Source organism: Nicotiana tabacum, chromosome 16 (assembly GCF_000715075.1).
Source record: "Nicotiana tabacum cultivar K326 chromosome 16, ASM71507v2, whole genome shotgun sequence".
Taxonomy (NCBI): Eukaryota; Viridiplantae; Streptophyta; class Magnoliopsida; order Solanales; family Solanaceae; genus Nicotiana; species Nicotiana tabacum.
The window spans coordinates 59,067,981-59,095,901 of NC_134095.1; the positions used below are offsets into that span (position 1 = coordinate 59,067,981).

Sequence of the window (27,921 nt, forward strand, 5' to 3'; positions counted from 1 at the left end):
CCCATCAGATCTCTAAATATATCCAGTTGGACCTCGACGTGAATCTATTCCTCTTACAAATCCCGTGGAACATAAGGAAAACGAGAAGTACGGGAAGAGGACGGCTGAGCCAATAACTGTGCCTTCTCAGCCTCGAGAGCAGCAACTCGATCGCAAAGGCCTGAAGCCTCTTTTCCCAGCTCCCCTATCCGTTCATCAAGCTACTTCTCTATGAGCCTGGCCATCTCTAGAGAACTCCCCCGCATATAACGAAGAATGCAGATCACGATCTCCAAAGCCTACACTTTCCTCGCAGCCCCCAACAAGGCCAACTTCGCCTTCTCTAAATCCGTTGCCTTCTTAGCGACCTCGCCACTCATAGTGTCCGCTTTGATTTGACTTTCCTTGAGCTCGTCACGCAATGAGACCTCTTGGGCTTGAAGATCGGCACACTGGGCCTCGACCCCCTTGATCACCTCTAGTTCTTCTTCTTTATCCATTAATTCCCCCCTCAAGAATGATGTATTTTTCAATGACTCTTAACAACTCATCGTCCTTCTCCTTCGGTTCATCTCGTAGATCCTAGAAATTGCTGCTCTCATCAAACCGCGTGCAGATCTCGCAGTGCTTCTTACGGTACTCACGATATTTTTGCTCCATCTTATGAAAAGTAGTCTTGCGCTTCTCCTCCCATTGGGCGCTCTCAATTTCCAAAACAACAGTAAATGAAAAAAGATAATAGAAAGTAAGATGAAACACAAAGCGTTGAACTTGAGAAATAAAAGTCAAAAAATTTACTCTGAGAGCGAGGCCGGCTATGCTCCTTAATAGGGTAGCATCATCCAGTTTTTCAAGGGTTTTACCCTCCGCATCGGAACAGAGGGGACCCAGGGGAGGAACTACGTTCTCCATGTTCACCAGTAAATCTCGATCCATGGGGATCGCAGTGGTCCGCGTAGACCCCTCCAATCTCACTTCAAGCCGGGTAAACCCTTCCCCACATCATCCTTACCTCGGTAGTATCAAGGCCAGAGCCTGTTTCATAACCATCATCGGTGATGCCCTCACCTCTCCCATCGGCCGGCAAAGAAGGAACATCATTCGTTCGCGAGGAAGATGGATCATCTCACCGTAAAGGATCAAAAACTCCCATAGATGGCCCTCCAGCTCCAATCTCGGCATCAGGAAAGGATACACCCTCTTCGGCCTCAGTTGATAGCGGGATCTAAAATGGAAACTCAACGTCATCTTCAAGCACCATGGTCGCCGTTTCATGATCACCCGTTACTGAATCTACTGCCCGGATGACCCTGTCACCGACGTCCACCGACCCCCTTTTGCAAAAACCCAAACCTCCATCGCTCATCGATAATACCTCTTCTTCATCTACCAGAAAATGCAAAGGGGAAGTCGGGAGTTGTACTGCAAATGTATTCGACGACCGAGAAGACCTAGCCGCGGCTAAATAAGGAACAGAAGTAGACAACCGGGTAGGCCTGGTCACGGTCACAATGGGAAAAAACTCCGAAGAAGTAGTAGCCTTCCTCTTACGAAATGTAGGAGGAGCAGACCCCAGTCTCCTCGAAGATCCTCGGGCTGAAAAAGAAAGATTAAAAGATTGTCACTTTCTATACAAAACTATAGCGAGCAAGAGACCATGAGGTCAAAACACTATAGATAAAAAAAAATAGATAAACTCATCGGTCACGGAAGATGCAGGCCCGAACCTCTTGAGAAAGCTGGACATTCACAAATCCCTACTATGTGAGGTAGAACCTGGCTAATCCAATCATGAATGTCCCCGACCAAAGGAGGGGGCGTTATCTTGGTTGCACGATGAAGGGACAGAATGTCAAACTATGACTAAAAGAGGCAAACGAAATGCTTGACTCAAAAGACATACTTACGGGCATAATTCCAAGTCTCAAGGAATCTGCTCGTGTTGGCCACCACGTCCTTGCTTTTGACAAAAAAGTAGTTGAGCCAGAACTAACGATTTGCCTTGTCATCCATCTTTACCACCAGACATTTACTTCCTCGACGGTGAAGGTGAAACATCGTCCCCTATAGAAACTAGGGGCGAAGAGATGCATGAGGTGGCAGATAGTGACCCCGACCTCGACCAACTCCACATATTTAGTAAACATATGGATAAGCTTGTAGATGTATGGAGAGAGTTGGGCCAGGCAAATGTTGTAATAGCGGCAAAATTCCTCCGCTAATGGGAGAAAAGGAAAGGAATAGCCAACGTAGAAGGGATATGCATAGAACGCGCAATATCTGGGGCGGTGGATTTGTACTACATCACGCTCTGTTGGGATCAGATCAACGTGGGCAGGAATTTTGAACTTTGCCCTAAGCCCAACGAGATCGACCTTCTTCATCATTGACTCCGAGACCTCAATCTTGCCCTCAAGAGTTTTTGGAAAGTCGGACCTAACTCTTTTACTATGAGGGATTATTTTCTACATCATAGGAAAACTCTCATCTTAAATGGCGACAAAAACATTATCATCATGAAGAGACATATGCACCGCCAAAGGGATAGGGTCAGTTGTCATGCCGTAACCAGAGGGTACGTTAACCATATTTTTTAGAGAGGATGTTTTAAGTGCATAAGGGTCAACTGGAATCACCAGAATCAGGAAGGTAGATACACAATAATGAAGTAAAGAGAAGACAAGGATTCAATATGAAGAATAAAGAATAAGACATAGGGATTCGATATTAAGAAGATGCAAAACACAAACGAATGGTCTCATGTCCCTATTTATAAGAGTTCAAGCGTCAGGATCAAGAAATCAAGACACCATTACCCACCATAGGTATGGAAATGGCAGAGGCACGAGAAATAATGCAAAGCATCGGAAAAATATGCCATAATGATGCATGATGTCGTGACGTCATTCTGAAACGACGCGACCCCAAAGGTTTTGGCTCACGAAATGTCATGTTGTCCTCTCATCTAAAACGCCATTACTCGACTTGCTCGCCCAATTTTGACAACCACGATAAATAGAGCCCGCTCATCAAGGTCGTCCGGGGTCATCCTTAATAAGCGAAGGGACTAACTATATAGGTCAAAATCTGTCCTAAGGATATTTAGCATAATATGGAATTAAGGAAAGATTTGCTCGAGGTCGACCACGAAGCAGCAAGAATCATGGCCGAGATGTCAACCATGACGACGTCGAGCATTGTGTAAAGAACAGTAACAGCTAGTGTTTGAAATAATATTCTAGTGAATATTCTCTGCACTTGTACTATTAGGATTTGTTAAAGACATGTCTTGTATAAATAGAAAAAGACATAATGGGATAGGGTATGTAATATTCACTTGATAAGAACACTTTTCACAAGAAGATTCTCTCTTTCTAGCAAAGATAAAAACTATACCTTTTCATAATTATTCTTATACACATTATTCCATACTTTTCCATAAGATCCGAGAATAGTTCAAACATTCTAAGATTTGTCTGTCACTCATCATTGTCAGGAGGAACAATCATCTACCTCATTAATTATTGGGTGAATGACTCCCCCTATTTACGTAAATGTCATTTATTGTTATTTATTGCTAGTTACTTCTCCATTATTGTTCATACCTTTTGGAATATTAAATGTATGTTATTTTCAATCCCCCACTAACTCTGTCTTACATTATCCGTGTTTTCAAGATCTATATATAGAGATATTATCATTAACTAAGTTTAACTCTTCATTACATAAAATATAATAGTTCAACCAAAAGTTTATACTTTTTGGACAAACACTAACAGCTAATATGAATTGTTGTTTCACGTCTTACTCACCGCGGGAAAATTATTACAATGTATTTTTAATTAATATAGGAGTGAGCATTTCCAGTAGTATTTTATTAGTTTTTTAAAAGTGAAATTCTTTTTTTCCTTTTTCTCTTTTTCCCTTTCCATTTTCCAATACCGGGAAAACAAAAAGACCCTTTCTTTTTGGGACTTCAGAACCAAAGTATAGTTTTTTTGGACTCAAAACACAAAAAAATAAGTGAAAAAAATAAGTTATGGCAATTTTATGGATAGCGCATGGATTGCATGTGCTCTACTTCTTAATTGACTGGCCTACAATAATTAGTGGGTATAAAACATAGCTTTACCACACAATATATATATAGCGCGTTTAATTAATGCACTATACCCTTCAATTATTGTACCTCCCGCACAATTTTTTTGGTTATTTAAGGAGCTTCATTCTTTCATCAAAAATTCATTCCGAAAAATTCAATCTTCTGCATCCTTTTTATTTTTCTTTACTCATTCTGAAATACTGGTTTACTTAACTTTTTCTGCATTTTGCCATAATATTTGAAGAGAAAAAAATTAGGGTTGGATTATATAAAGGGGGTGAGGTTGTCGTGGAGAATAACTCGATACACTAGAATTGAGTAACTTGAAGGCCATGCCCTTACTCAGTTGCCCAAAGACGATATATTTAATCAGGATCTAGCAGATGCACAGAGTGAGGAAGATAATAGTGATTATGACAACAATGCTGATGAGTCTGGAGATGATACACCCTTCTCTGATGAGGACGATGATGATGAGGAAACACACTTTGCTGATAAGAATGACGATGAGCGACTGATATGTGGGGATTTTGTTTACTTATTAGCGCCATTTAGCTTTTGTTTTAGTCTAAAAACGTTTAATTGTATTCCCAAAAATTGATGAAATATGCTTAATTGCAGGAATATTGGAAGATGGACTCCCGAGATGAAATCCAACTCAAAAGGAGTAATTTGAACTCAAGTCTATAAAAGGCACAGAAGCCCAAAAGCACGGACTACAGATGATGAAGGAAAAGCTAGTAGAATTTGGTGCAAAGTGCGGTCCACACATGAATTGTGCGGCTGCAAAAGATGGCTAGGACCAAAATTCAGAGAATGTGCATTCCAAGTCCCCCAGAAGTGCGGACTACACAGGAATTGTGTGGCCATAGAAGAAGAGCTACCCGACCATATGTGTAAAAGTGTAGGCCACAGAATATCAAGTGCGGTCGCACATGTAAAAGTGTGGACCACAGAAAGAGTGCCTTGCGGCCACATATCAGAATTATGCGGTCGCAAACCTCCAGTTCCTAACAAGTTGAAGAAATCTGCAAACCGCACATGGAATTGTGCGACCGCAGAACCTCCCGAAAGGCATTTTTGTTTGAAATTTTCAGCCTTGTATAAATAGACGAGTTTCACAATTTTAGGTAAACTTTTGACATCAGCAACTACAATAGTCGTTTCTCTTTGCTTTTTTAGTAGTTTTTCATAGTTTGGGATATTTTAACATAGTTTTTATCATTTTGATTTTACAATATGAGTTTAATTAGCATTTGTTCTTCTATTTCTTCAATTTCAAGCATGAGTAACTAGATTTTCACTAGGGTTGTGACCCAACCCTAGTATGTAAACCTTATAGGTGATTAATTTTATGCTTGTTTATGAATGTGTGTTTGTTACTTAGCTTGTTCATGCTTCATTTGTGGAATTAATGTTTGCTTCATTTGTGGAATTAATAGTTTCAAACATTAATTCATACCTATTTGACTTAGTCTCTTCTTGTGGAAGAGGGACCTAGTTTAGGTTAACTTAGCTAACAAGGAATTGAGTCAATTGAGAAATTGATTAACCCAATTAAAGGGTTCAACCTAGAGATAATAATATCCCAACTTGAGCTCTTATCAATTGTTTTGGTAGATACTCATTCGGTATTGAGAAAGTCAAATTGGGCAAAATCACTCTCTGACCGAGAGGTATTGAGCGGGCAACATAGTGTTGTGAGCTATAATACACCCCAGTCAATAAAACAAGCATAAAAGTCTATATCCCATTAGGAAAATACCTAGGTCATGGTCATAGCCCTATGCCTTTTATATATTTGGAAAACACTCAAAAATAATCTTCTCTAGTTATAAATCTTTAGATTTGCAATTATTAGCTTAATTTTAGAAGCAAAAGCAAAATCTTGTTTATGGAAGTTCAATCTAGATATTTCATTTACTTATTCCGAATATATACTACTAACTCCCATCTTAGCTCCCTGTGGAATCGATCCCGACTTCTTGTTGGGTTTTATTATTGTATATGACTGTGTTATACCTCTTGTGAGGTGTGCGTTTGGACGTTATCAATTTTTGGTGCCGTTGCCGAGGAGCTAAAAAGAGATTTAGCTATATATTTGGTTTTGTGTGTGGATTGTCTTCTTTTTCTTCCGTATTACTAATTTTTGTGAATCAGTTGTAGGTGCAACAATGGAAAGAAACAATGATCAACTCAGAAACATGCCTTTGGGGGATGTGGACGTTGAGGATGACCAAGTTGAAGATGTTCTTCTTGAACCTCAAGCAAATAAAAGAGGTTGGGCGCCTCAAGACAATGCCCCAGTTCCACCCCCACCTCTACCAAGAGCGGTTCCACACCGGGTGTTGCCAAATGAAGGGTATGCAAGTGTCATAATCCCTCCCCACATTAGGGTAGGCAACTTTCAAATCACGAATGTAATGCTCACATTGCTAGAGCAACGAGGAAAATGTATACAAACACTTGAAGGGGTTTGTGGACACTTGTTGGGGGAGTAAACAAACAAACATCTCCGAGGATACTTTAAGGTTAAGGCTATTTCCCTTCTCTCTTTGGGGAAAATCCATAGATTGGTTAGAAAGATTGTCAAACCATTCCATCCATACCTGGGATGAGTTTGGCGGAGAAATTTATCGCCAAGTTCTTTTTCTCGGGCATATGGCTACTCTTAGATATGAGATTCTAGCATTCAAACAAAAGCCCAATAAATCGTTACATGAGATATGGAAGCGGTATATGACTATGGTCAAAGAGTGCCCTAATAATGACATGATGGAGAATATGATTCAACAAACTTTCTATCGAGGGATCAATACGATCAATTAGTGCGTGGTAAATCAACTTGTCGATGGAAATTTCATGATAATGCCATATGCGGAAGCTTGTGAGACTTTATATGAAATGGCAGATACCTCATCGGCATGGCAATCTAGGGATAATGATCCTCAAGGTGATCTGAACGTGATTCACCTAGAGTTGCATGACCATGGGCAAGCCATTGCCGAATTGACCACCACAATAAATCAATTAGCAAAGGCTCAACTTCAACAAGTGCAAAGTCCTAAGCAAGTCAATGCCATGGAGGGAGTAAGCATGATGTTAAACAAAAGAAGGACCAATGGTCCACAAGTGAAAAATCGAATGGAGAATTATGTGCAAGAAGATAGTGGGTTTGATCAAGATGAATCTTACAATGAACAAGATGAGGAGGTTATGTGAACAACTACCAAGGGCAAAGAAACAACTCTCAAGGACCGAATCAAAAACAATGGAGACCTCAAGGTAATCAAAGTAATTGAAATTCTAACAACTAATGTAATTGGAGTGGTGGGAACAATCAAGGGAATTGGCATAATGACAACAATTAAGGAAATTGGAGTAGTGAAAATAATCAAGGTAATTAGGGTGGCAACAATCAAGGAAATTGGGGAGGTAACAATCAAGAGGGATGGAACAATATCAAGGCAACCAGGGGTCAAGTTTTCAAAGTCCCCCGATGTATGGATAACCGAGAAACTCGCCTTCTTATCCTTAACATGGTCCAAGTTCTTCCAACAATGATATGGGGCATATCGAGAATATGTTCAAGCAAATGATGGAGAAGAATGCCGATTCCGATGCCCAACTTGCCTCACAATACATCAATCCATAACTTGGAAGTTCAAATTGGGCAAGTCTCTCAAGCTCTAAATACTCGTCTTAAGGGAGCACTACCAAGTGACATGGCGGTGAACCCAAAGGGTGGAAACAACACGGGACATGCCATGGCCGTTACTACAAGGAGTGGAAAAGGTGGTAATGTAAGGCAACTTGTGGATGAAGAGCAAGTAGTGCAAAAGAGGAGATCCCGAACAATGTTGATCAATCCAATGATGAGATTCGGATTGATATTGATGATAGTGTGGTAGAGACTCAAGAGGAGGTGAACCCATCTAAGGATAACATTATTGACATACCGGAACTGTTAGTGCAAAAGTCTAGGGCATCGTTGCCTAAGCCTCCACCTCCCTACCCTCACAGACTTGCAAAGCAAAATGGTGAAAACCAATTCAAGAAGTTTATCCAAATGATGAAGAGTCTCTCAATCAATGTGCCATTAGTTGAAGCCTTGGAGAAATGCCCGGTTATGCAAAGTTCATGAAGGATCTTGTGACGAAGAAGCGGTCGATGAATTTTGAAACTATAAAAATGACTCATCAAGTTAGTGCAATTGTGCATTCAATGGCTCCCAAGTTGGAGGATCCCGGTGCTTTCACGATTCCTTGTACAATTGGAAGTGACGAGTTTGCAAAATCTCTTTGTGATCTTGGGGCAAGTATAAATTTGATGCCCTATTCGGTTTTTAAGACATTGGGAATTGGGCAACCAAGGCCCACCTCTATGAGATTGCAGATGGCCGATCGTACTATGAAGAGACCCTTGGGAGTGATTGAGGATGTTTTTATTCGTGTTGATAAATTCATTATCTCGACGGATTTTGTCATTCTTGATTGTGAGGTCGATTATGAGGTGACGATTATTCTTGATAGACCTTTCCTTGATAGTGGGAAGGTTCTTTGTGATGTTGAAGCTGGAACACTTACCTTCAGGGTTGGTGATGAAAAAGTAGTTTTCCATGTGTGTAAGTCCATGAGGCAACCCAATAGCAATGAGGTGTGCTCTTTCATGAACTTGGTGACCGATGCGATTGTGGATGAAGCAAGTGTTGTGATAAATGTCGGTGATATGTTGGTGGCCATCTTGCTAAACTTTGATAATGACAAAATGGATGGCTTCGTGGAATGTGTAAACTCTTTGCAAGGAATGAGGTCGTAGCCGTACACATATATGCCCCGTAAATTGTCCTTGGATATTGAAAATATGACAACTCCTCCTACAAAGCCTTCAATCGCAGTGCCTCCTATCTTGGAGTTGAAGCCATTGCCTCCACAACTTCGGTATGAATTTCTTGGCCCTTCTTCTACTTTATCGGTTATTCTTTCCTATTGTTGACTAATGTGCAGGTAGACTTTACATTGGTGGTGCTACAAAAGAGGAAGAAGGATATTGGGTGGACATTGGCGGATATTCGGGGATAATCCCTGCATTTTGCATGCACAAGATTAACTTGGAGGAAGGTGACAAACCATCTATTGAACATCAAATGAGACTCAATAAAGCCATGCAAGAGGTTGTCAAAAAGGAGATCATCAAGTGGTTGGATGTCAGGGTTGTCTACCCTATTTTTGATAGTTCGTGGACTTCTCCGATTCAATGTGTCCCAAATAAAGCGGGCATGATGGTGATCACCAATGACAAGAATGAGTTGATTCCTACAAGAACGATGACCGGGTGGAGAGTGTGTATGGATTATCGTAAGCTCAACAAAATCACAATAAAGGACTATTTTCCACTTCCCTTCCTAGATCAAATTCTTGATTGATTGGTCGGCCACGCTTTTTATTGTTTCCTTAATGGGTATTCCGGCTACAACCAAATTCTTATTGCTCCGGAGGATCAAGAGAGAACTACTTTTATATGTCCTTACGGTACTTTTGCCTTCAATCGGATGCCATTTGGGTTGTGCAATGCACCGTCTACATTTCAAAGGTGTACAATGGCTATGTTCACGGACATGGTGGAGGATTACCTTGAAGTATTCATGGATGAATTCTCGGTGGTCAGAAATTCCTTTGGTGATTGTCTTGCAAACTTGGATAAGTGTTGGCAAGGTGTGAAGAAATAAATTTGGTGCTAAATTGGGAGAAATGTCATTTCATGGCCGAGGAAGGCATTGTCCTTGGAAAATAATGTGAAGAAAAAAGATCTCAAATAATGGCATTGAAGTCAACAAGGCAAAGATTGAGGTGATTTCTAAACATCCGCCTCCAACTTCAGTGAAGGGCGTGTGGAGTTTCTTAGGCCAGCGAGGTTTTACCGGCGTTTCATCAAGGATTTCTCTAAACCTGTTTTGCATGCTTTTGGAGAAAGATGCTAAGTTCCACTTCAATGATGATTGCATGAGAGCCTTTGAATTGTTAAAATTCAAGTTGACTACTACTCCCATTATCACCACTCCAAATTAGAGTGTTCCTTTTGAGCTAATGTGAGATGCAAATGATGTAGCGGTAGGGGCTGTTTTGGGGCAACGCATCAACAACATTTTTCATTCGGTCTACTATGCTATTATTACCGTGAATAGTGCCCAAGTCAACTATACCATTAGGAAGAAAGATCTCCTTGCCATTGTGTTTTCTATTGAAGAGTTCCGCCCGTACTTGATGGGTGCTAAAGTAATTGTCCACACAGAATATGGGACACTTTGTTATCTTATGAGCAAGAAAGATTCCAAAGTCCGATTGATGAGATGGGTGCTTTTTTTGCAAGAGTTTGATATTGACATCCAAGATTGAAAAGGAAGTGAAAACCAAGTGGCGGACCACTTATCTCATTTGGAGGAGGAGGGAAAGCCGCATGATGGCCTTGAATCAATGACTCCTTCCCCGATGAGCACCTTTTGGCTATTTCAATGAAAGAAGTTCCATGGTTTGTGTATCTATAAAATTTTCTTGTGAGTGGTATCATCTCGGAAGAGTTCTCTTCAAACCAAAGGAAGAAGCTCAAATGGTATTGTCAAGACTATTATTGGGATGAACTGTACCTTTTCCAGATTTGTACGGATGGGTGATTAGAAGATGTGTACCGGAGGAGGAGTAATGTGAAATTCTTGGAGCTTGTCATTCTTCGCCATATGGTGGTCACCATGGTGGAGCAAGAACGGCGGCCAAAGGCTAAGTTGTTGTTTCTATTGGCCCATTCTTTACAAGGATGCAAGTGATCTAATAAAACGATGTGAAGAATGTCAAAGGGCCTGTGGAATCACAAAGAAAAATGAAATGCCCCTTACCACCATTAGATTGATATTTTCGATGTGTGGGGTATTGACTTCATGGGTCCTTTGTGAGTTCTTGTGGAAACACCTACATCTTGGTCGCGGTTGATTATGTGTCCAAATGGGTTGAGGCAGTTTCTCTACCCAACAATGAAGCTAGAAGTGTGGTGGCATTCTTGAAAAAGAATATTTTCACAAGGTTTGGTACTTTGCGGGCTATCATAAGTGATGGGGTTCACATTTTTGCAACAAAGACTTCGACACCTTACTCACCAATTATGGTGTCACTCATAAAGTCACGACTCCCTATCATCCGCAAGCAAGCGGTCAAGTGGAAGTATCCAACCAGGAGATAAAGAGTATTTTGTCCAAAATAGTAAATACTAACTGGAAGGATTGGTCCAAGAAACTTGATGATACTTTATGGGCTTATCGGACGAATTACAAAACACTTATTGGAATGTCTCCATACCGGTTAGTGTTCATAAAAGCTTGTCATCTTTCGGTAGAACTTGAGCACAAATCCATGTTGGCTCTAAAAAAGTTGAATCTTAATTGGGAGGTCGCCTCCAACTTGAGGGTGGCACATTCGAAGAGTTGGATGGGTTCCGGTACCATGCATGCACAAGTTCGTCCTTATACAAAGAGAAGATGAAATATCTTCATGACAAGTACATTTGGAACAAAGAGTTCAAAAAGAGTGATCTTGTGTTGTTGTTCAATTCATGGTTGAGGATGTTTCCTGGGAAGTTAAAGTCTAAATGGAGTGGCCCATTTGAAGTTGTAGGTGTGACACCCTTTGGTGCATTGTACTTGAAGAATAAAAATGATGAGGTGTTCCGAGTCAATGGTCATCGGGTGAAGCATTATTTGGGAAAAGTTGGTGATGGCCACGTTGTAGCGGTGGTTCATTTCAAGTGATAGTAATCTGTGTCGTGCCGCAACGTTAAATCAGGCGCTTCTTGGGAGGCAACTCATGTTTCTTTTTATTTTCATTTCTCTTTTATAATTAGGTGTTATTTTTTTGCTAACTGGATTTGAAGTATGTTGCAGAAATGAGTGTACTTTATAGGAATTGTACCTGAAAATTGGCTAAGGATGAAAAAAGTGCGGACCGCATGTTTATTGTGTGGATTGCACAATTGTGATTGCTACAACAAAAGGTAACTACGGCTGTACAATTGTAGTGCGGATCGCACAAATTAAAAAGGAAAAATGAAAACTCTCTGAAGTTTGGTTTGTCAGAGAAATGGCTAAAGTGCAGCCGCATAACAAAATCTGTGGTCCGCAATAAAAATCAGCGACCGTATCAAAAATTCTACTGACCGCATATCAGCAAGGGCTTCTGAGCCCCAGATACAAAGTGCGGCCCGCAGAAGGAATTCTGCGACCGCACTCAGCCCTTTGTCCCTTAGTCATACCTTCCAGCATAAATAGTAGACTTAGGGCTACTGATTATTCTTTTTTCCCCTCTTTGAGCGCTCAAAAAGCTAAAACACTGAAAGCATCTGCTAAATTATCTTTCACATACAATTCAACATCTGTGATCACTCATTTGCATTACTTCATATCTGGTATGTTTTAATTATTGGTAGAATTTTTCAAGTTTTAATTTAATTTATAATTTGTTAGGTAGTTTTAGGCCAATTGTCAGTCAATTTCAATTTTACAATCATATGGGGTTTAAACTGTGTGGGACAACTGATAATTGCTCTATGGGGGAATGGGTAACTTGATTTTCATGCTTCAATGTTAATACCATGTCAAAATTGTGCAAAACTTTCTAACCCTAGAACTCTATTCATAAATGTTTTAAAATCTGCAGCTGCATAAGAAATTGTGCAGTCCGCAGAAGTTGAGATTAGGGTCTTGGGTCAAGCATGATTCTGAGACCGCACTTGAAATTGTGCGAATCGCAGAAATCCTATCACGGCCGCAGAAAAGTGAGTACAACTGCAAAACAGTCCAATCTCTATCTTCAAAGAGTTGAATTTTGGTGAATCTGATGTGCGGCCATGATAGAAAATGTGCAGACCGCACTCCAGTTCTGCAGTTGCACTAATAATTGCGCGGACCGCAGATCTTGTTCTGCGATCGCAAGATCAAATTGTGTGGTTTGCTATGTTCTGCCTGCGGTCGCACTTATAATTGTACGGATCTCACTCCATCACCTCGCAAGAATGCTTTACATTGTCTGTTCACTGTCTGTTTGCACTTGAATTATAACTGACTCATGTTGTTGCTTGTTACAGAAAATGGTTAGATCTCGAGGCCGTGGTGATACTTCAAAGGGGAGGGGTGAACCTTCTAGAGGCCGAGGCAAAAGTACTTTACCCCTCACCCTCCAAAAGATAATCACCAAAAAGCCTACAGCCAGCTAAGTAAGAAATGTAGAGCCCTCTGAATCCAGTTCTTATGCCCCATCTAGGGAAGCATCGGAGGGAAACTCAATTCAAGAGCAGTTGTCTGTCCAATCAAAGCCACCGGGGAGGTATCAACTTCGGGACGAGCCTTCCTCATCACATAACACCTCTGAGGGTTCGGAGAGTGCCAATCAGGCTTCGGAGTCCTCCTCTATACTTGTCCCTGAGGCACTAGCAACTATAGTTGATGATATTCCAGATGATGGCCAAGGGAGAGATACTACATATGACGGCCTTGAGAGGTCGAAGAAGAAAGAGGTATGGAAGGACCAGTTTGTTGGTCTGGCTGCCTTCACTAGCTTCCAAGAGTGGTGGCCAGTGAGATCACTCACTCTTGAGCAATAATTCCAATTGAAAGATCTTGAAAAGTACAATCCAGCAGCTTTAAGGTAGTTCCGAGAGCGGAAGGGGTGGATGTGGTTCACCCAAAGCATAGTGGATGCAAAGGAATACCTTGTCCGGGAATTCTATGCCAATGGGGATCAAGAAAGGGACAAAGACAACTAAAGTGAGAAACCTCAAGGTGCGATTTGACCAGCATACATTGAACACCTATTTGGGATTTGAGGATGTTGAGCCTGCACAGTACTTGGAAAAGCTGGCGATGGGAGATGCAGCTCGCCCATGGCTTGCTGAGATTCTTGCAGCCCAGGGACCACCATCACCATGGATCACAGCAGGGATTCCTATTCAGCGAAACACCCTGAACTTCGAGGCGAAGGGATGGCAGACTTTTGTATGCAACAGACTAGACCCATGCCAGAATGAAATAAACCTTCCTATCCCGCGGCCAGTTCCAGTCGCCTCTATTATAGACGAGTACCCGATCAATGTGGGTGTCGTGATGTCGACCAAAAAAGTTTAGAAATAAAAAAGTTTATATCTGCAATCAGAATTGTTATTTTGAAGTTGTTAAGCTGCAATGCTCTATTTTTGTTTTTAATTATAATTGCAACTTACAATGATTAAGAGAAAATTGAACAAGAAGAAAATGCATGTAAAATGGATATAAGAATGACCTGCTTGTAACCCAAATCTCATGCCAACATAAGGCCACAGTAGATGGCCCAGAATTCAGCCACATTCTTGGTTGTGATTTGAAAGAAAGTAAAAGCTAGGCTAGTTGCGGTGCCATCTTAATCTTCTAGTTTGCTGCATCCTTTTGCTGCTTCCTGAGGAGATACTGAAGAAGCACGCAATGGAGACGGCGAGAACTTACGACAAGGTACAACCTTGAAAGGAATAAGGTGTTATCTCCTCATCTTCCTATTTATAAGCCACAGCTTACTTCGACGCTTTCAATTTCCTATAGAATCTCCGGAGCTTTCCTAGCCACTATACTTTTCTTTTGTGGTTCAAATTGATTGAATCTTTCTCAATCATCCTGGCCGGAACTTGTATGCAGCACTTGTACGGAGGTGCATGCATAAAGGTTTGGAACTCTTTTCTTATCTGAATCCCTCGTCGGGATAAACAAGCAAGGGTTTCATCCTCTACTTATGGAAATGCTACTTCGTAGAAAAGAATATTGGTTATAAAACTCCGAGATGTAGGTCATGTTGAGATTTTCTGAGATATTCTCCGTGATATTCTATGACTCAATAGAGTTCTTTTACATTATTTGATTTTATTTTATTTCATTAGTAAGAGATTGTATAGGTGTAAGATATTTTATTTCCTAGTCTACTAGCTTCACTGTATTATAAATACTGGTTGTAACATTGTTGTAGAGATAAGTGATCAATACAATATTTGGGAAATTCACGAAGTCTATGACTGATTGGATACGATCAAAGCAACTCATACCATACTTTATTTTTAAAGAAACAACACGGCAGGATTACTGCTCTAATTATTTATGTAGATATGATAGTTGCGTAAAAATTACACGTGGCGCCTATTTGATCGCCCCCATTTAACTTATACATATTTTTAAAAAAAAAAAATTAATTTGTACCACTTTTTAAACAACTTCAGACTCTTTCTCCTCCTCCTCCTCCTCCTCCTCCTCCTTCTTCTTCTTCTTCTTCTTCTGTTGGTACTGCTATGAAACTTCAGTTCATGGGATGATTGTCATAAGTATGTTTATCAGATTGTTTAAAAATAAATTATAAATAATTACGTAAGTTGGTAGACAATAATTTGTGAATATTTCCACATAATTCTGTTCTTTTCACGTTTATTGTTTCCAAAATTTATGATTTAGATGCTATTGGCAATCAGATTATTTAATAGTAGTAATACACTATGAAAGAATAAGGTGATTATTTATCTAGTATGTTAGAAAACTTTATTATTTATCTAGTATGTTAGAAAACTTCTTCAAAAACTTCAGCATATATAGTGCTGAAGTTTTTACAAATGAACTAAATAACTTCATCATCTTCTGCTGAAGTTTTTGAAAAAGCTTTATGACAAAACTAATGAATCCAGGACAAAAAAAACTTTAGCTTATATAGTGCTGAAGTTTTTACAAATGAACTAAATAACTTCAGCATCTTCTGCTGAAGTTTTTGAAAAAACTTATCCAGGACAAAAAAACTTCAGCTTATTTAGTGCTGAAGTTTTTACAAATGAAATAAATAGCTTAAGCATCTTCTGCTGAAGTTTTTGAAAAAGTTTTATGACAAAACTAATGAATCCAGGACAAAAAAACTTCAGCTTATTTAGTGCTGAAGTTTTCGAAAAAGCTTATCCAAGACAAAAAAAACTTCAGCGTATTGCCTTTGCTACTTCAGGCCCGTCTACTAGAATGCTGAAGTTTTGCGTGATTGCCTTTGGTACTTCAGCCCCGTATGCTGAAGTTACGCGAAAAAGTGGGTACGCTTGCAATTTTTTTTGCAAAGCGGGCACAAGTTAAAACGTGACCCAAAAAAATAGGTATAGATGCAAATGCTACAAGGAATGATGCTGAAGAAAGAAAGTCATTACAAGAATACTTGTCGAATATGGATAAGAATCATATTATCCACTTAGAAAATGGATAACCAGATGGATTACCAATGGATAACTAACGAATTAACTTTTATATTTGTAAAGACTCAAATTAGGGGTTCATCAAGTTTGGAAGACTAGGAATTATCCCGATCAAGAGCCATATCCATATCCGTTGGATAACTCATTTTTTATCTGTATTAAATATGGGTCGGGTCGGATAATTTACCTGTTTTTAAAATTATTCGTTTTTGACCCGCTCATATCTGATCCGACCTGCCCGTTTCCCACCCCTAGAATGGACCTATAAAGTTTATGCTCCAGTCAGATTCCTAAATTAAAAAGTTTTCAAATTTGAATTGTCTTGGCATAAGTTCAGTGACTTGAGATATAAATAGTTAATTGTTTATTGATATTTTTAATATTGTATTTGCCATACTTTATTGGTGCTAATCTGTACTTGAAGAATCTCAAAATATTTCAGCACTAGTATTTTAATAAACTTGAAGTCATAGTTTTGCGTGTATCATTGACTAGTTGCTAGGAATTACTAAAAGCGAGTGATTTTGACTAGTCTTTGCGAGGAATTTTAATAAGTTGGAAAAGAAGAAGAGAATGTGTATTACTCAGAAATCGAGAGCGGTTGCCACTTGCATCAAAGTGGAAGGGTAAAAACTTACTGACCCATATTAGAATAGAAAATGCAATTTGAAGAAACTAGCTTTCTCTCATATTTCTATAAGTAGCCAATGCACGTCCATGATCTTATTACAGAAAGTTAGACTCCACAAATTAGCTTCGATGGACCCGAGCAATTTATGTAAAATACATATTGAACTTAAAATAATTACTCTTTCCTACCAATTTAAAAACTATTTAAAATACATACCTACCCAATTAAATTAATTATCCCTACCTACCCACTCATCCCAACTTATTTTTACCCATTTGGCTTAGCCTAGCTTGATTTGACTATGCTTAGCTTGACTTGATTTGGTTTGGCTTGGCTTTGTTTTGACTTGGCTTGAATTGGCTGGGTTTATAGTAAAGGTGTTAAACGGGCCGGGTCAACCCGATTCCGAACCGGCCCAAACCGGTTAAAATCGGAACCGGCCCAGACCGGTATAACGAGGCTGGGTTAAGGGGGTCACGCGGGTTGCACCGTTCACATTTGAAATATCGGTTTCCAGGACCGGTACAACCCGTTGGATGAATAGTACCGTTAAACCGGTTAACCAGACCGGTTTAACGGTAAAAAAAATAATTTTTTTTTAAAATTTGGGCCAGATCTGACCGTTGGCAACGGTCCATTTCAGAAAATGATCGTTGCCCAACGGGTGAATTGCACAATTAGCCCAATTTTGGGTTTTTTTTTTAAATTAACCCCCCTTTCAAAATCTATAAATACCCCCCTCCCCCCTCTTCCTCATTTCTTCACTCATCTCTCAATTCTCAATCTCAATTCTCATATTCTCTCATTCTTCAATCTTCATTCTTCACCTATTAAAGTGCAATCAACTATTTGGCTATTTTTTTTTTGGAATTTAATTTATCGTAGTATTTATTTTTTGAAGTTTGAACAATTGAACTTCAAAATTGGAACAATTGACGTTTCTTCGTGGTAACATTGGAGTTGCGAAATCATCAAGCGCTCAATTTATTGCCGAATTCGGTGCACTCCCTCCAACTCTTTCTCTTATTTACTATTTTATTTGCATTTTTATTTGTTTTGTTGCTAGTAGTTAAATTTTTACAATATGTTTAATGCTGCAAAAAGAGTTTGTAACAAGGTTACTAATCGGGGAAATAAAAAAAAGAGGTAGTACTTCAGCTTCAGCATCTGTTAGTAATTTAAATACCTCTCCAAATATTCCTGAAACATTACCTGATAATAATATAGATTATGAACAACTGCAGGAAGATTTTGGTATAGATGATAATGAATTAGAAATAGAAGATCAGATACCACTTACACCTAGTAGTGTTGGAGCTGCTAGCAGGGGTGGCGGTCATGTTGCTAGTAGTAGACCACATGTGGCCCCGACTAGTAATCGTAGAAAAAGAAGTAAGGTTTGGAAATTCTTTAAGGAAATAGAAGGTACTGATAGAGTTAAATGTAAACTTTGTAATGATACTTTTAAACATAAGACAGGGGGATAATTACGGGGGACTGGGACACTTAGTAGACATATGAGAACTGAGCATCCTATAGAATGGGGATCTGATGGAGATGGAAATCAATCAACTCTAAACCCTACTACTGGTAGTCTTGTGAAATATGATAAAATGAAGGATCGTGAGGAGTTAGCAAAAATGATTGCTTTGGGTTGTCTTCCTTTTTCTTTTGCTTCTTCATCATATCTTATTATGTATATTCAAAGGATTTACAATCCTTTATTTAAAGGTATCCCTAGAAGTACTTGTAGAGCTGATATCTTTAGACTTCATGGACAATATCAAACATACATACGTTATTTGTTTAGCCACCTTCCTTGTAGAGTTTGTCTAACTTTTGATATTGGCCATGCTGTTAATGGAAATGATTATTTGACAATTACATGTCATTGGATAGATGATACTACTTGTATGCAAAAACATATTATCGCTTTTAAATATGATGAAGATCAAAGTCATACTGCTGCATTTATAAGTAGTACTATTTGTGAATGTGTTGAATTTTATAATCTCAAGCAAAAAGTATTGTGTATGTCTTTTGATAATGCTTCTAACAATAATGCCGCAATTTCAATATTAAAACTGCATTTGCAACCACCTATTGATGAAATTTTTCATGTTAGGTGTGCATGTCATGTTTATAATTTAATTGTTAAACGTGACCTTGATTTATTTTCAACTGAGATTACTCATGTTATAAGAGCAGTTGGTGTTATTCAAGGAAATAATAGACAATCTAGAATAAAGAAATTTAAGAATAAGTGTGTCCAATATAACCTTAAACCCAAATTCATGCCAGACGAAATTGTTACTAGATGGAATTATACATATATATTTTTAAAATGTTGCTACAAATATAGATTCCCAATAACTGAAGTTGCTAATGCGCATTGTACTGATTCAAACCGTATGTTAACAACTACTACTTGGGAGGTCATTAATGATGTTATTAAATTTTTACATAAATTTTATACAGCTACTGTTGAGTTTTTTGGAGCATATTACCCTACTGTTACTATGGCTTTAGTACATATAGTTGAAATTTCTTTTCTATTCTTTGAATTTAAAAAGAAAGAAAAATATAGGGATGTTGTTGAAAAAATGCAAGCAAAATTCAAAAAATATTTCATTCCAATTCCTCTGATTTACTTAATTGGTGTTGTTTTAAATTCTTCTATTAAGATGTCTGGTTATCACCAATTAATGAATGCTTTATATACTTATATGGAGATTGGACCAACTGAAACCCCAGATTTATATACTTGTATGAACAAGCTAAATGAATATTTACAACAATTATATAATTATTATGCAAATGTAATTGATGATGCTGCTCGTAGTGTAGGCAATGTTAATCCCACTATGCACTGTACCACTTCTGCTACTGTGGATGATGAATGTTACATCAGATAGTTTTAATATTTTTTCTACATTTTCTATCACTCAAACCAGTAGCAGGAACATTGATGAACTTCAATTCTACTTGCAGAAGCAAAAAGAGCCTCGCACAAAGGAATTTTCACCGTTGGGATGGTGGCATGAGAATGGAAAGCAATTTCATGTTCTTTTCGCTATGGCTCGGGACGTACTGAATGTGTCAATTTCAACTGTTGCATCAGAGAGTGCATTTAGTCAAGCAAGATAACAACTTGGAGACACCCGTCACTCATTGGGAAGCAATACTTTGGAAGTTTTAGTATGTTTCAGAGATTGGATTAGATCGGAACGAAGAAATCAAGGACGTGAAGATGTTGATAGCCCAGAAGACGAGGAACTTGAAGATATATTAACACATGGTAACCCATCCGAATTTAACACTCCAGAAGAAGGTCACTCAGTCCATATTGATTATGAAGAACTTACTAAGGCAATGCAAAACCATTGAATTTACTCTTTTTAACCTTTGAATTTACTCTTTTTTGGTTAATTTACTTGTTGCTAAATGTAAACCTTTCAATTTGTAAGTTTGAATTTTGAAATAAATGTAGCACTTGAAATTTATAAGTGTAATTTTTTTCCATCTTACTTGTATTCTTTATATTAATATAACTTACAATAGTTATACAAAATACAAAAAAACTTAAAAAATACACTAAATCCGGCCCGGCCCGCCCCCCTCAACCCGTAATTCGTACGGTTCAATTTTTATCCGAATGAATCCGAACCCGTTAAACCCGGTAAGCCCCAACCCGGACCATAACCCGTACGGGTACAAAAAATCCTAACCCAGCCCGGCCCACCCGTTAAACAACCTTAGTTTATAGTAGCTAGTTTGACTTCTTTTAGCTGGGTATTAAAAAAAATGAGAAGGGAAAAAAGTGGATAGGGCCTAACTTCTCCTTTATTAAATTGCAATAACAAACAAATTTAATACTTTTCTTATTTTAGTTAACTATACTAGTTTACAAGGGTGAATTTAGAAGATTTTAAGAGGAACTTTGATGAGTGAAAGTTGTAAGAAATAGCCCATTTTTTGGCAACAGAAAGTATCTAGTTGGACTATTTCAACACTCAAGTGAAACTTTCTAACGCTTCTCACTTTGTTGTTATCAACTTCTAGCAGATAAAAAAGGATCCTGCCTTACTAGAATTATTTTAGAGAGTTCATGTAATAAATTAGCTAGTCTAGGGAACATCTGTGCTATAACTGGCACCTCTGTTTTTTTTTTTTTAATAGCTCCTTTAACTCTACAAATTATGGACTTGATCCCAATGGAACTTCCATGATAGAACAATGTAATGCTACTTAGTTTATATTAATAAATTATCCTTGTTAACCAAAAAAAAATGGTAAGAAATAGATTCTAAACAAAGACAGCTTACACTACAAAATTTTTAGAGATGTAAAAAGTTATCTCTTGCTCAAACTTTAGGGAACCTTTGACATTTGAATCAAATTTGGCCAGAAACTAAATTTTCACCCCTAGTAGATTGAAGAATGTGTTACTACTTATGAAGGAATAAAATTGTTTACTCAATAAAAATTCATGTAGCCAACCCAATTTCTTTAAAACTAAGGCGCATATTTGTTTGAAACTGGGGCTTTGTTATTGTATACCAATATTCACCAATAAGTATAACATGTTCCTTTGTGCTACCTAGATACAATGCATAACTGTAAAGTTTTGAACGCTTTTACATTTCCCCAATTAGCGTTTCATTTAGGACTGCAGATGAGTTTTCTTTTTTAAGAAATAAGTTACTAGTATGAAGTACTTCAAACAAATTACTTCGTGTGTTCTGCGACTGAATAAAGAAAACACTTTGTAGTATAAAATAAGTGCTGCCTAAGTTGTTCGGTATCATCGATTCATGAAATACTCTAAACGAACATTTCACTAAATTGACCTCAATGAAAGTTTCTCTGTTTTGATCTGATTAGTAGAAAACCCTAACAAACACTATAAAGTAAATATTAGCAAAATCTAAAATTGATGATTGATTTCTGCAACTGCAAGTTTTTATTTCTGCCGCTACCAAAAGGGCATAGGGGACCTAACGATACAAGGCAAACTGGAGCTGTTTACCATCAGCCCAAAAGCTCTTAAAGCTTTAGTTCCTTTTACATAGAACTTTTTTTTCCGAACCTTCTACCAAAAACAAAAAAACAAATCTTTTTACATAGAACTGATTCTAAAGATGGTGGTGCTTTGAAGCTGAAGAAGAACATAACATAAAGATTGGTTGGAAGGTTTTTATACAGCCGGTTGCTAAGTTGATCGTTGAAAGGCAGAAGATTGTCATGAGCAACCTGGTATCAGGTATACAATTAGCCTTCATTCATTAAGGGAAGCAGATCAAGGATGCCATTGTAATTACACATTTGTGTTTGGATATGAGGGGGAAAAAGAACAAGAATACCGTCCGTGTTTTACGCAATTAGGAATTGAAAAGGCATTTTTATCATTATTTCAACTAGAGTATGTGGTAAACCTACCAAGGCAAGTAGGGTACGCAAACTTGGATCGATTATATACACTTATACATATCCTCAATCAAATATTCCATCACCATAAATGGGAAAGCCTGAAGGATTCTTTCCATCTGGAAGGGCATAAGACGAAGAGAACCCTTATCTCCTTTTCTCTTCATCCTAGATATGAAAGGCCTTGGCATGATACTTAAGGCTGCATGCAGAAGGCTTGGACTTCAATGTGGGTGGATTGCGGCAAAATCAGATCATCATATCCCACAGTTTGTACATAGATGACACCCTCGTTTTATCTGATGCAGATGAAAATCAATTAAGGCATCTGAAGAATCGTTGTTTGAAGCTGTTTCTAACGCCTCCATATTATCTTGAGCAGAAACTGCATATACACTGTCAACTCTGCCCAAGGACTTCAAAAAAATGACAGTGTTGGTTTCAGTCTAGAGTCCCTCCCAACTACTTACTTGGGACTGGTTTTAGGAGTCAATCACAAATCTAGAAAAAGGGTGAATGGGAAAGTTGAAAGAAGACCCTCGAATTGAAAAAGGCAATACTTGTCCCTTGTGGACTAGATGCACTCATACATGATGTCCATCTTTCCGGCTGTATACATGCAACGAAGATTTGACAGAGTGAGAAGAATTGTCTGTGGGAAGGCAATAAAGAGAGGAGAGATTATCAGTAATCATCTGGGACACTGAAGAAAGGATAGAAGTGTTGAATTAATCCTGAGAGCTCTTAGTAAGCACTTCTATAAAAAAGGTTGTGGAGATACAGCAATAATGATTACACTTTGGAGAAATATCCAAGCAAAGCTTGGCACTCAGAACCCTTGATGTACCAGGCAAAGTAGCTACACATATCGGATTGGTGTCTAGAGATGCATCAGAAACTTATGGGAAGAGTGTTGTGCTAAGACTCACTTCAAAGTTGGAAATGGAAGGACGATATCCTTCCGGCAGATGAATGTCAAGACATTGCCCCCTTTATAGAGCAATTTCCTGCATTGTTCTCTTTTGCAGCCAACTCTGAGATACCGCGGGCCAATGACACTCCACTGGCAGGAAAATATGGTCATAAGAAATTATTTTATTGGGAGTTGGACTGTACAGAAAAAGTCCTCAGAAGATTAGAAGAAGTCCAGATTTCTTCAGAACATTTAAATGTGCAATTGTCAAGGCAAAAAATTGCATTTTCACAATAGAATCTTGCTTCTGTAATCTCCTCTCTATCCAACATTCAATGACATGGAAGAAGATACAGAAAACAAATCACCAACTACGGTTGCTTGTTTTTAGTAGACACAAAACAAACTACAAAGAAAGGGTATCACTCTGCAGGTAATACTTCCTGTTTGAAGTAGATAATAGGACATCTTTCTACTTCTGCACTGCCCCATAATAGCCCGATTATTGGGTCTTTCGTAAATGTTCTTAGAGTAGATTGAGCTATGCCCAGACAGTAAATGTAACTTCTGATGTGCTGGACTGGATGGAGTTCTAAGCAGAGAAAAGAAGATCTGGAACCCTTTACCGCTACTATTTTGCAGGTTCACAAGAAGGAATGAATTCTATGATGTCTTGACGGGAAGGCTCAGTCTGTACATAACCTGAAGCATAGGTCATTGTACCAATTAGCTAAGTGGTGCAAACTCAAAGATACATATAAAGTAGATTCATCGATTGAATTTCTAACATTTCTACAGGAATAGATGTAAGATCAAGCATAAATTTTGTACTCTCCCAATATTATGTTAGTGCTGGTTTTTGCACATCAAAAAAGAATATTTCATTGCCAATAAATTATCAGGGAAGATTCTGTTACAGTACGTAAAACCAAAGGCCAGCACTTCCTACATGCTTTGTTAACTACTGCAGTTCGCTTCACAAGAGAGGAAAGAGCTTTGTATATGATAGGGAAAAGTAAGTAATGACTGCCACCTTTGGTTCTTACAAGGAAATCCATCCACTAAACCATAAGTCCAACCTACACTAAATATAATGACAACAAAGGTTACAATAAAAGGATTACATAGTGAAATGCAGTAACTAGTCAGATGCCACTGGATAAATGACAAGAGATTTTAACCAGGGGGCGACCAGGAAGCAGCCGCAGCAAGTGCAACTTAAGTTTTGCCAGTGCAAATATATCTAATTCATGCATATTTACGGCACGAACAAACTAAGCATGTCCTTGCAAAAGCTAGAAGTGATTAAAACAAGACTGCTGACCTTCAACTTGGAAATTGATCGTCATGATCAGACATCTTCACTGAGTGCTCTCAGGTTGTTTTGGAGAGCCTTCAATGGCCTTTGCGGCTTCTATAGCTGAGTCTCTTCTACTAATGACTTTCGAAAGCTCCTCAACCTTATCCTTCAACATGCCAACACTAGAATTGGTCGAGTGAACCAACTTGCTTGCAGTCTCCAAAGCAGTGCATAGCTAAAATGCAATAAAGAAGCAAAATCTCTTAGTAAAGTGAAAACATACACAGAAACAGATTTAGAGTCTCCCTCCCTCCCTCTTTATTTTATTTATTGGATTTTAGAGCCCATTTTGGAGTCTCCTTCCCTCCCTCTTTATTTTATTTATTGGATAAGAACAGATTTAGAGACCATTTTGGTATCAAAATGGGAAATCTGGAAATGAGCCGATGTGAAAAGCAAATTGTGTGACCAATTACTACATCTGCTTATCCTCTGTCTACCTATTTTGGTAATAATAGAAGCATAGACTATATACGATACGAAATTAATACTCCACGTCAAACATGAAAAAATGCACAGCTGTAAATCATAAGGTCACTAGATCAATTGGTACATATTACTGCAGCACCAAATAAAGTTGAATAAAAAATATTTAAGATCCTGAAGATTAACACATAAAAGATATTGTGTCTCAATCTTTTGGTACTCTCTTCCTTATCGAGGTATCCTCTATAACTTCTCCTATGATATCAACTTTTATTACCTCTAGTGTGAGATGCGTCCATGAATGATCTGTACCAGCAAGTGCTTTGTTCAGCTGCTCATAGTTTTCCTAAACAATAAGCAAAACATTAAGTTGATATAAAACTAAAAGATCTAAAGGAAGATTAATACCAGTGTAATCAGAAAGTAAAACGAACTCCTAGACATTACATTATATCAAGTAGTGCTTTTAACAGAGACCACAGAATAGCAGATTGTTCCCTTCCAAAACAAACTACCACCCGTACACTGATATTAAACTTCCCCAATTGAGGTGCAAACTATCCTAAGCTAGGCTGAAGCAGGAAAACAGGTGAAGAAAACATAGTTCTCTGTGTCACACAACAACAAAAAACCTAGTTTAATGCCACAAGTGAGGTTTGGGAAGGGTAGTGTGTACGCAGACCTTACTCATACAAGGATTTTTATGTTTATCAGAAAATCCTAGTAATATTTGCTGATCAATTGCCTCACCACATTTGCTGATCAAAATCAATTGCTAGTAATATTCGCAATGTAGATTTGTCATACGAGGATTTTTATGTTTATCTAAGAAAGTCCCCTTTCATTTCTTTTCTGTTTATCATCCCATCATAGCCTAACTTTCATCATTAAGAACCAAATGCTTGCAGGAGAACTTGTAGACCTTAACCATCAACTTAATTGCAGCAGTAAGAAAATAAATGATTTCGAACACATTACTTTCACATACATCAGAATTTTGACACTGAATAGATTAGAGAATGCAAACACGCAGATTGTAATGTAATGTGTTGCATGCAGTTTCCAACCTCCTCATATTCCCCAAACAATAGTGACAGAATTCTTGTCGCAGCAATTCCTATTGCCTACTGCAAGCTTTTAACTAACAACAACAACAACAACAACCCAGTAAATCCCACAAGTGGGGTCTGGGGAGGGTAGTATATACGCAGACCTTATCCCTACCCCGAAGAAGTAGAGAGGCTGTTTCCGGAAGACCCTCGGCTCAAGATAATAAGAAAAACAAAAAGGAGAGAATATTAGTTTCACCACAGAGATCATATGAAAAATAGGAACATAAAATGCAGAAGAAAAAATGCAAAACAAAAATGACGGCTAGTAAATAGGTCCTGTACCGAAAAGAGAAAATAGTAAGACACGACAATGCCCCTAGCTATTTCAGACAAAAACCCTATCAGATTAGGCTCACAACAGTACAAGGTAACGCAAGACTCAACTACCTCCTAGCCTACAACCGTAATACTAGACCTCCACAACTTCCTATCAAGTGTCATATCCTCGGAAATCTGAAGCCTCGTCATATCCTGCCTGATCACTTCTCCCCAATACTTCTTAAGCCCTCTACCTCTTCTCGTGCCCTCCACAACCAGTCGCTCACACCTCCTTACTGGAGCATCTGGGCTTCTCCTCTGTACATGTCCGAACCATCGAAGCTTCGCTTCCCGCATCTTGTCATCAATGGGAGCCACGTGTACCTTCTCCCCAATATCATCATTTCTAATCTTGTCCATCATAGTGTGCCCGCACATCCACCTCAACATCCTCATTTCTGCTACTTTTATCTTTTGGATATGTGAGTTCTTAACAGGCCAACACTCAGCCCCATACATCATGGCCGATCTAACCACCGCTTTATAGAACTTACCTTTGAGTATCGTTGGCACTCTCTTGTCACACAAAAATCCGGATGCTAACCTTCACTTCATCCATCCTACCCCAATACGGTGTGCGACATCCTCATTGATCTCCCCTCCCCCGTGGATAACCAACCCAAGGTACTTGAAGCTGCCTCTACTTGGGATAACCTGTGATTCAAGCCTCACATCCCCGCCCACTTCCCCCGGCTCAGTGCTGAACCAAGCTTTTAACTAACTTCAGAGATAAATCTCAATTTCCAGAGCATTTGTGTTCACAAAATTATAGCACTAACTAAAAATAATTTTGTGGAATAAATCCTGGCCGGAGCGTTTCCCCTTTAATAGAAGTTCTGGCGCGAATCCTGATTAGTCGGGGACCCAAAGTGACATCGGAAATTGCATAGGGGGAAGTAGTCTAAAAAGACCTAACATCACTCGGAACTAATGCAGAATTAACTATGAACAGACACAATGGAGAAAAGGATCTACATATGCAACATCAACTAGTCAGTATTAAAGTAATAGGCTAGTATTTTGGTTTGGACTTTTTCGTTCACATTCACCAAGCTTATCATCAAAGAAGTTTGAAAAAAGTTAGTCCTAAAAGAGAAACTATAGGACAAAGCAACTAATAATAAGAATGAGTATAAAATTGTATATGTGTAACTATAGGAAGAGAACCTGGAAAAGGTTGTTTAGATCGGAAGGTTGGAGGCTGGATTTGTAGTCCGGTGAAGGTGTTATGGTGGGGCGCGGTGGAAGCTGATCATGGCTGGCGTCACTTTCTCCGACGTCGCTGAGCAGATCGCCGATGCATAACAATGGCCCTCCCACCCCTCTCATCTCTCTCTCTCGGTTTGGTCATTTGCCCGTTTGATGGATTGGCATATTTCA

The 27,921-nt window shown here is 38.7% G+C and overlaps 1 protein-coding gene across 4 annotated transcripts; it reads right to left on the reverse strand.

Annotated features, from left to right (window-relative positions):
* Positions 1-22,017: 22,017 nt before the first annotated feature.
* LOC107817269 (uncharacterized) lies at positions 22,018-27,915 on the reverse strand. Of its 4 annotated transcripts, none has more exons than XM_075232856.1 (4): positions 27,709-27,912; positions 25,389-25,457; positions 24,650-24,860; positions 22,018-22,238 (listed from the first exon to the last, which is right to left on the reverse strand). In XM_075232856.1, the coding sequence occupies exons 1-3, from the start codon at positions 27,868-27,870 to the stop codon at positions 24,687-24,689; spliced, it is 405 nt and encodes a 134-aa protein (XP_075088957.1). In that variant the 5' UTR covers positions 27,871-27,912; the 3' UTR covers positions 22,018-22,238; positions 24,650-24,686. The 4 variants fall into 4 exon arrangements, with proteins under 4 accessions (XP_075088957.1, XP_016498557.1, XP_016498559.1 ...); XM_016643071.2 differs by lacking the exon at positions 22,018-22,238 and adding an exon at positions 23,609-24,027 and having other exon boundaries at positions 27,709-27,915; XM_016643073.2 differs by lacking the exon at positions 22,018-22,238 and adding an exon at positions 24,192-24,404.
* Between the last annotated feature and the right edge of the window lie 6 nt (positions 27,916-27,921).